Here is a 10,400-nt window from a genome sequence, read left to right as displayed (position 1 = left end):
GGTGGATCTGGACTGACCTCTGCTGGTAAGATATTTTGGCAATATTCCCTTATGTTTAATTAATGATTTATCAAAGATAACCGAGTGAGGTGATTTCAGGTATAAGGTGTGTGCTAGTTAACCATGCTCAGGATCCTGTTTAAATATGTATTATTTGCAAAATGGTGATTCATAATTCTGGAGCTGTTAAATCCAAATGAGTCATTGAATAAATGTGTCATTAAGCAGCTTTGTTTTATTTAACATGACAGCAGTCTGCAATTTTCTTTTTTTGAAACATATTTTCAAAATGCTCTTTGATGAAATGAAGACCCCATGAAAAACTAGGACTTTGCTGGCTTTTAGTCCATGTCTGTTAGTTTTAAGTTATCTATCTGTACTCCTAAATGTTGACAAAATTCACTCCACAGCCCAGCTATACTACATGTCTACATTTTGATATAGAAGCCTTGTGATAAAACTTGAACTTGATTTTTTTTTTTTTTGTTGTTTTGTTTTTTTTAACGTGACATAAAATTCCCATCGAAAATAAGAGTTTAAAAACGGACAGAGTTTAGTTCAATGACTTAGATTTATCCTCATTTTGGGGGGCGGAGAGAGCGAGAGAGAGAGAGAGAGAGAGAGAGAGAGAGAGAGAGAGAGAGAGAGAGAGAGAGAAACCAATTACTGCCTTAATGTACTTCGTTCACAGTATTTTTTTTTTTTATGTTTATAATGTCTTGTTAAATGCTTATTTGATTTTAGATTGTATAGTGTATGTTGTTATTATAGTTTTTATTTTATTTTGTTCATTACCTGGCACCTTATTTTAATTCTATTTTTATTGTTATTTGTTACTGTTTTATTATTATTATTATTTGTCTTGTTATTATCTGTTTTGTGTATTAATGCTTTGGCAATATTGTATGTAAACACAATCATGCTAATAAAGTACTTTAAATTGAAATTGAATTGAGAGATAGAGAGAGGGTGGCGACAGGTGGTGGAGAGTTTAGAGAGCGGAGTTAGATTTGGCGGATTAGCAAAAACTGTACTGTGAATGTAACTATCATGGGTGATACTACGGACTGAGATAGCGAAAGTATGTCATGGCAGGATGTAACTAGAAAGAGGAAAGATAGGAACGATAGTTCTGGAAGTTCAACCTCCGGGTTGGAGGTGGGCGACATGGCCAAAAAAGTGAAGGCTACAAAGACAAGTGTGAGGAAGGAGGATGAACAAACTGAATGGAAAGTGATGATAACGTTTAAAAAAGAAGGGGGGCATTTTCACCCACTTAAACTGACGAAAGCAATTGAGAAAGGAATGGGCAAAATCAAGTTCATTAAATGTTTAAGTGCAGGAGGCTTTTGATTTTTGCTAAAGATCAAATGCAAAGAGATAAGTTTCTCAGAGCAAAAACACTGAATGGAGAAAGGATCAGTGCTCATATCCCAGGGAATGCAGTAAAGTTTAGAGGTGTTATTTATGATGTACCTTTGGCAATGAAGATGGATGAGATAATCCAGGAAGTGAAAGGTAGTAAAAGCTACAAGACTGCAAACACAAAGAAATGGTGTGAAAACTGATAGCTTGTCAGTAGTCCTTAAGTTTGAGAATGTTATGCCCAAAAGAGTAAGAATGGGATATTTGAGTTATGATGTCAGAGAATTTATCCCAGCACCACTACAATGTTTCAGGTGTCAAAGAATGGGACACACTGCAGGACAATGTAAAGGAAAGCAAAGATGTGCAAGATGTGGAGGTGAACATGAATATGGAAAATGTGGTTCCAATGGTGGAACGATGAATGTAAAAATGCTATAAAAGAAAGAAATCATGCATTCAGAATTTTAAGAAATCATCTGAGTCAAGATAATCTGATTGATTATCAAAGGAAGAAAGCAAGGGCAAGGAAAATAATTAAGTCATCCAAGAAGAATGCATGGAGGCAATTCTGCTCCTCCATTGGCAGAGAAATACAATTGGGTGACATTTGGTCAATGATTAAAAAGATGAGTGGGAAAAGAAAATCTGTTAAAATCCCAGTACTGAGAGATGGAGAATATCTGGCAATCACAAATAAGGAGAAAGCTGATCTACTGGGTAAGAAGTTTGCAAGTGTACATAATGGAAGTCATTTAGATGAAATACATAAACGACGAAAAGATGACATTTTAAGAGCAAATACTGATGTATCAAAGAAAAAGGATAGTGATGGATCAGCACTTGAAATGGACTTAACATTACACGAGTTGAAAATGGCCTTAAAGGGAAGTGGATATATGGCCCCAGGACAAGACCAACTATGTTATGTTATGTTTAGTCAATTACCAGATGAAGTATTGGAAATTATATTAAATCTGTTTAATAAGATATGGAGAGAAGGCGTAATACCTGGTAGTTGGAAAGGTGCTCTGGTACTACCTTTCGGTAAGCCTGGTAAAGACCCAGCCAATGCAGGAAACTACAGGCCCATAGCGTTAACATCACACTTATGTAAATGGATGGGAAAGATAATTGTTCGTAGACTGTCATATTATTTAGAACAAAGAGAATTGTTAAGCCCATGTCAAAGTGGATTTCGTAAAGGAAGATCTACGGTAGATGCCTTAGTGAAAGTTAGTAATGAAACAGAAAAAGCAATTAGTATGAAAGAGGTTATGACTATAGTATTTTTTGATATTGAGAAAGCATATGACTCAATGTGGAGAGAAGGTCTAATGATTAAAATGCATAAAATGGGTATTGGTAGAAGGCTATACAACTGGGTTTTAGACTTCCTGTCTAATCAGACATTCCGTTTTAAAGTTGGAGATGCTGTTTCAGAAGATTTTATTATTTTAAATGGTATTCCTCAAGGCAGTGCTATCAGCCCTATCCTGTTTAACATTATGATAAATTATATTTTTATGAATGTTGGTAGAGATATTGGGTCATCGCTTTATGCAGATGATGGGGCTATATGGAAAAGAGGGAAAACATTAGACATATGACTAATAGCATTCAGAGTGCTTATATTGAAGGTTGAAAGATGGTCATATGACTGGGGATTTAAGATGTCAATTGCAAAGTCATGCTACATGCTCTTTACCAGAAAGAGAAGGCCAGATAATGTGCAGCTTAAGTTGTATGGTCAAAGTATGGAAAGGGTAACAGAGTTCAAATATTTAGGATTATGGTTTGATGAGAAATGTATATGGAGGAATCATATTAAACAGGTTGAAACAAAATGTAAAAAGGTATTGAATCTCATGAGATCAGTTTCTGGTTATGAATGGGGAGCAGATAAGCAATCACTACTGGATATTTATAGGGCCTTAATACAGTTGTGTATTGATTATGGGTGTGTGGTATATTGAGCAGCAGCTAAGAGTGTGTTGGGAAAACTTGACAGAATTTAGTTCAGGGCCCTAAGACTCAGTATTGGTGCAGTTAAAACAACTCCTACTAATGCATTACTGATGGAAGCTGACGAATTACCATTATATTTAAGACTTTCAAAGTTGTCATTGGCATATTGGGTTAAGTTAAAAGGATCTGGAGAGGAACAGTCTGCAACAAAGGTGCTGTGTGATTGTTGGGAATATTCACAACAACGAAAAGGTAAAGGATTTGGTTGGAATACTCATACAATAGCTGAGGAATTTGTTTTAAATAGGTTAGATTATGGACCAAATTCTGTATGGGATAATGTTCCTCCATGGATATTTCCAGTGCCCAAGGTGGACTTGCAACTTTTGGAGCAGTAGAGAGAGTGGACTGAAAGGAATGTGGATAACATTGGATATTTGGTTCAAGATTATGTGAAAAGGAACTATTTTAATTATATGCCAATATTTACTGATGGATCTAAAGACCCAGGGAGTGAACATGTAGGAGCAGGAGTATACATACCCGAGTTTAATGTTGTCATATGCAAAATAATTAATGATAGAGTATCTGTATTTACATCTGAAATAGTCGCCATAATTTTAGGATTACAATGGATAGAGGAGGTAAGGCCTGAGAGAGCTGTCATTTGTTCAGACTCTGCTGCAGCTCTTAGTAGCTTGAACTCAAAATAAACAATAAGAGATGATGTATTGTTGGAAATATTTGCTATAATGTTGAGAATACAAAGAGTTGGAAATTATGTACAGAGAGAGAGAGAGAGAGAGAGAGAGCGCGCGCTACATGCAGTCACGTGACCTGTGGAGGGAGGGCGTGGCCAATGGTTCGTTCGAGGAGTTGTTGGTGAGTTGACAGACAAACATTAAACTGTCGAGCAAAATTATCAGCTGTACATATTGCGTTTTTTTTTTATTTTTTTTTTTTTTATGAACGTATTTTTAACGTTCGCCTCCTCACGCAACATTCAGAGAATTTATATCTGTGGCTCTTTGTGCATCATATGTTTGTTGTTGAGCTATAGCAAGTTAGCCAGTTGTGCTCACAGTACAATGAGAACAGTATAGAGTGAATTTACATCCCTTTAACCATAAAAGTTTAGCGATTATGCTTTTTCTCGTCAGTAAATTCTCTGTGTTGTGTAGAATTGCATACAAGCCATTAATTTAAATGTATCGAGCGAAATCTATCTCTGGAAATCAAATCACTGCTGTTTCTCTCGCATTTACATTTCTAGCTCTAAAAACATGGACCAAAAGATTACATATGATGACTATCAACTGCCAGTAGTCTTTCTTCCGTCCTATGAAAACCCACCTGCGTGGATCCCTGCACAGGAGGTGAAAGAGTTGGTTACCGACGTGTCTCACATTTTTAACTTCTCTTTGGTGATCATATTGGCCTAACTCAAATCTTTTTTCTTACAATCAGAGGATACATAACCCTGACTATAACAACGAGCTCACTCAGTTCCTGCCTCGCACTGTAGTCTTAAAAAAGCCTCCTGGTGCACAACTGGGCTTCAATATCCGTGGTGGAAAGGCCTCACAGCTTGGTATATTTATTTCTAAGGTGAATTTTGCCATGTGAAACCTACTTTTTTTTTTCTTCTTTGAGCAAAAATAATTGAAAGATAACTTGCAAGCCATCTTGGTTTTGCCCTGCTCAAAATGTTCTGACAGGTGGTGCCAGATTCTGATGCTCATCGGGCCGGGCTTCAAGAGGGTGATCAGGTGCTTTCTGTCAATGATGTGGATTTTCAAGACATAGAACATTCAAGGGTAAGATCTGATGTGTCAGTAGAACAAGAGGTAAAAATAATCTGGACCTCTCAGAATAGTATTCATATTGTCTTGATTTATCCCGTAGGCTGTGGAGATTCTAAAGACAGCAAGAGAGATTTTAATGAATGTTCACTACTTCCCTTATAGTAAGTAGAATATTTATCCTTCTCTTGTGGCACATGCTGAATATTAAGACTATAGGCCTCTGGGTCAAAAAATAAATGAGGGCTTGTGGCAAAAACATTACAGAAAGTGACAAAATTGCCACAGATATTTAAAATGTGTATATATATATTATCTCTTAGGTTATGTTTGTTATATTTCATAATATTCTGTTCTAGGCCTATCTAGTAATTGATTAAGATGCTGTAGTGACCATTTCAATTATTTGATTTAATTGTATTTGACATGAATGGACAACACACTGGGCCTCATTCGTGGAACTATCGTAAAAATATGAGTAAATTATGAGTAATTTGCGCTTAAAATGGAATTCCGCCGGATTCTCAAACGCTTCGTACTCCCCAAAATTGTTGGTAAAACGTATGTATGTTAGTGAATTCCAAACATTCGTAAAGAGGGAGCATGTGCATGTTCATTCATAATTATCATATTCCACGCCCATGAAAAGGCCATATAAGGAAGGCGCCAGACTCGCTAGTAAATGCGGTTAACATCTATGCGGAAAAGTAACGGGATCATTTTTATGAATGAAGTGCATTCACATCGTAAAATTTGTATTTAGCAAGCACAGTAGCATCTCATAAAAAGTGAGGACTTACTGTCATTGCATGTTTTTGCTGTCTTCGGAGGCTATTTTGTGAACCAAACAGTTCAAGAAGTCAATACAAATGGTTTGGCATGAGTGTTAAACATGTTCAGTTCATGCCGGGAGGAGGTCAGGAGGATGCCCACCACCATTAACCTTCTCTGGTTCAATTCGCAGTGCATCGCCAGCATCATCTGTGAAACTTCTCGGGTAAATCATGATGGTAACTGCAACTGGAAGAATCTTCAGAGAAATTAATAGAATGCCTGAAGAAGATCTTTAAACGAAACGCTGTAAGATATTACAGTTTTGCAAGCTATATGACAGTGTGCGGGCTTTTTCTATATTTTTCCTGTTGTATTGTATATGCACCTGCCCGCGATTTATTTATTTTTTGGATTTAACAGTATTAACATTGACCATACATTATCAACTGAACGCGTTTTACCGATGTCCATACAAAATTATGAAACCTTAATTATAGAGCTCATTTTAAATAAAAAAAAATGGTCCAAAGACACATTAGAGGGCATTCATTTTTTAGAGAAAAATCAAGCACTTCTGCTGAAAAAACGATAAGCAGAGTTGGGAAAACTATTCTTTGAAAAAATTAAAGCAGTAAAGAAACGTTATCATAAAAGTATAGGCTATGTTTTTTTTGTTTTGTTTTTTTTTTGTTTTTTTTTACTAATTAATTTTTTAAGGTTCCACTCATTTAATTATTAGATCATTTTTTCATTACTTCATTTCACTTCTATCAAAACATAGTCATGACAGTTTGCCTGAAAGAACACAACACTTTCAGATGTCTTACGCACGATTTACACATGGTCAGGAGCAGGTGTAAATTTCGTTCCTAACAACTAACATTTTAAAAATACGAAAACTTTAATGAATCCGAGAATTTACGTCAGAACGGCTTTACGAACGATTTACACAAAAAGTTGTTCTGCTTGTGTTTCATGAATGAGGCCCACTAATATGTTAAAATATTCCCTCATAAATTTAAACAAATCCCCTGAAAATAATTATTTCAGGGAGGTCAAATATTTTTGACACTGATTGGATTCCATGTTTAATGTTGATGTAAACATGTAGACGCATAGATTAACTGATATCGGTCTTAAGTTTTCCTTTAGCTCAACTGGTAGATCGTGTTACTAGGAATGCTGTTTCGAATCCCAGGGAATGCACAAACTGATCAAATGTATAGCTTGAATGCTTTGTAATTCACTTTGGATGAAAGTGTTTAATGCATGATTTCTTTTTCTAGATTATTAAAAACAGAAAAACTCGCACACCTACTGCTCCAACAAAAATAAACAATGTTTTTTGACTTGGCACCTTACAAAGTTTGTTTTGGTGTGCTTGTGTTCTTACAAACCTTGTGACTCTTTTTCTAGATTACCAGAGGCAGAAGGAGAGGACTGTCCACTAGGTGGCAGAGCTGAGCTTCATGTAGGAACAAGTGGAATGACGCAGCGGAGGCGTTGGTGTGTCCACAGAACATTCACTGCATTATTTTCCTCCCACTTTTTACATTTGCTCACTAAAACACTGTTCAAAGAAATAATCTCCAAACACTCAAGGACTCGTCTGATGATTCAGTGCTTCTTCAACTGTTTTCGGGCGTCTGTTTTCTAAATAAGCCAGCTGTAGGTCCGTACATGGCTTTTAACAGAGTCTGTACCTATATGTCGAAGCCATCTCCGTGAAGTTGGCACCCCATATAATTAAATAATTGCCAAATCTATACCATTCATTTGTGTTGATTTGTGCCACAAAAATTAACGTTTGTGCTGGTTCGGTGTTTGAGATATTAGACATTATTGTGTGGCTGTGTGGCATCACTGTCCACCCCATGTGGTCCAAATCATTCCAAATCTGTGCCATTAATTTGAGCTCGATTTGTGCCATTAAAAGAAACCTCATAACGGTTCCTTTCTTTGTATTTAACAAGACAGCTTTTGGGAACCGTGAAATCACACAGGCTAAACCCCATGTCAGTCTCACCTGTCTCCATCGTTTGTGCTGAAGCATACATTTTTGGCAAAGATTTAATCTTTCACCACATCATACTCCAAATGCAAATTGCTGCACCAAAATTACACAACGTAGATGTCTCAACTCGAGACGTACATTTAACAGTTTGTTATTTTTAACATGATATGACATCTAAAAATGCAAACAAGCCATCAAAGATGTCCATCTAGCGCATGTTTACATTTAAATCAATTATAAAACAGTGCGGACGGACACAAAAATGAGCTCAGTGTGAACGGCCCCTCAGTGTAAGACTGGAACTCTGTAGAAGTTTGATCACACTTGCCTATTCTCTATTATGTGTTACTGCACATTTTAGATTTTAGAGTATAACATTATAAACTAAGTTACACAAAAGTATGGAAATTATGCAGTGACCAAAACAAATTAAATCAGAAACATCTTCTATTTGAACTTCTTCAGTGTAGCCTTTCATCTATTCCAGCTCTGCACACAGTTCAATCAACTTCAGGTGTATCCTGGGATGCTTTTTAAACAGTATTGAATAATTTCATATGCTGGACACTTGTTGGCTACTTTTATTAAAAAATTAAAATAAAATAAAATATTCGTATAGACATCTATAATTAGGCACAATTTATTTTTGAGTACAGAAATAATCCCAAACATTTGACCATAAGGCTTTAAATCAAAAGGTTTTAAGATTATGAGAAACAAACTTAGTGTCCTTTGGACTGGTAATAAAGGCTATATTTATAAGTTCTTGATATTAATTTTATTTACTAACTTTTACTATTTTTTTATTTGATTTGTATTGTATCTTGCTATGTTTTGCTATTGCTGTAGATAAATCTAGGATAACTGAGTTTCAGGTTTTTAGTTTAAGTTTTTAAGCTTAAAGTAACCATTTAAAGTGATTTTTATTTAGAAATTTTGCCAAACAATTTGGTCAAATTAGCTTCAGAAAAAGTGACTTTAGCTGAAAGGTGAGTAGTTTGCATCCCTGGTTTAAATATCAGACAAAATCTGATATTTCCTGACAGAGAGATGTGTTTGATGTGGTGATAGATTAAATCTTTGCCAAAAAGTAATGCTTCAACGATACCAAACAAGGCACAAACTAGAAGCGAGCACAAACGATGGAGACAGGTGAGAGTGATTGACATGGGGTTTAGCCTGCACGATTTCACGGCTCCCAAAAACTGCCTTGTTAAATACAAAGAAAAGAAACGTTATGATGTTTCTTTTAATGGCACAAACGAACGGCACCGGTTTGGAGCAATTTGGACCACATGGGGTGGAAAGTGATGCCACACAGCCAAAAAAATTATGTCTAATATCTCAAACACTGAACCAGCACAAACATAAATTTTTGAGGCACAAATGAGCACAAACGAATGGTATAGATTTGGTAATGATTTAATTATATGGGGTGCCAACTTCATGGAGGTGTCAAACCTATGGCCTAGCAGTTGGCACAAATGCTTCAATGTTGAGATGCTTACGCTGGTGATGCAAGTTTGAATGCAGTTTGGAACAATATCTGACCCTGTTCACTCTCTCAACTCTCCTCACTAATTAAAGTGGCAGGTTAGTTTCAAAATCTGATTTATATAGACTTTCCCTAACATCTGGGGAAATAAGCATACTCTATGACATGCATATTAAAAGTATGGTATAAATGTTATTTGAGTGAAATTACTGTATACAGTGTTAGGACAAATGGCACATCCTAAATTATTATGGTCTGCTGCGAATATTAAAATCAGTTATATCAATATCAGGCATTTATTACATGAAACTGATATTAATGTCCAAAATCTAATATACTTAACAATTTTGTCTTATTTTGTGATTACATTTCAGTTGTGCACTCTGAATCTAAGTAGTATTTAGAGTTGTTTTAAGTAATTGTATCAATGAAATGCATTTTGATGTCCTGATGGCAAATGTGTTTACAAGTGTAATTAAATCAGTATGCTTGTTAAAAAAAGGTACAGTAAAATATTTTGTGCTCTTTTTTTTATTTTTAGATAAACGTGTGGTCACAGAAATTGAAAAACAATGTGAGAATTTTTGTTACTCAATGTTATTGCAGCACTTAATATTTTCTTCTGCCTAGTTACTGTGGCAAGTTTACAGGTATAAATGTAAGGTAGTGTGGCTATATTAATATGATATATTTCTGCTAGTGGGCAGTTTTATGTTGGTACTGAAAATACCAAGTACATTTAGGTTTAACATTTAACAATTTACTGAATTCCATAATATTAATATAAATAAAGAATACCTTTTTCAATTATAATGAGTCCAAGTGTTCCACTGAGAATAGGATGTTTTGTTTAGCAAATGTAACTATACCTAGCTCAGCACTGATCAGTGGTCACGTGTGCTAACATCATGGTGTCATTAATATCCCTACCAAAATTCTTATTGTAAAAAATAAAATAAAAAAAAAAGTCTTCAAAAACATT

The 10,400-nt window shown here is 35.4% G+C and overlaps 1 protein-coding gene across 1 annotated transcript; it reads left to right on the top strand.

Moving 5' to 3' along the window:
- The first annotated feature begins 4,183 nt into the window (after nt 1-4,183).
- On the top strand, nt 4,184-10,398 carry LOC127417715 (PDZ domain-containing protein 11-like). The gene is made up of 6 exons (XM_051657899.1): nt 4,184-4,215; nt 4,607-4,709; nt 4,801-4,941; nt 5,052-5,150; nt 5,239-5,299; nt 7,326-10,398. The coding sequence occupies exons 1-6, from the start codon at nt 4,193-4,195 to the stop codon at nt 7,358-7,360; spliced, it is 462 nt and encodes a 153-aa protein (XP_051513859.1). The 5' UTR covers nt 4,184-4,192; the 3' UTR covers nt 7,361-10,398.
- Nucleotides 10,399-10,400: the final 2 nt, after the last annotated feature.

This window comes from Myxocyprinus asiaticus, chromosome 27 (genome assembly GCF_019703515.2).
Source record: "Myxocyprinus asiaticus isolate MX2 ecotype Aquarium Trade chromosome 27, UBuf_Myxa_2, whole genome shotgun sequence".
In the NCBI taxonomy this organism is placed as follows: domain Eukaryota; kingdom Metazoa; phylum Chordata; class Actinopteri; order Cypriniformes; family Catostomidae; genus Myxocyprinus; species Myxocyprinus asiaticus.
The sequence above is the reverse complement of the archived record's forward strand: the minus strand, read 5'-3'. Positions and strand labels throughout refer to the sequence as shown.

Bases quoted from the DNA above. Each gene is read 5' to 3' on its own strand.
- LOC127417715 (XM_051657899.1), top strand. From the start codon at position 4,193: ATGGTTCGTTCGAGGAGTTGTTG. The intron at 5,151-5,238 runs GTAAGATCTGAT...TTTATCCCGTAG, and splicing joins AAGACATAGAACATTCAAGG to GCTGTGGAGATTCTAAAGAC. The intron at 5,300-7,325 runs GTAAGTAGAATA...CTCTTTTTCTAG, and splicing joins TGTTCACTACTTCCCTTATA to ATTACCAGAGGCAGAAGGAG.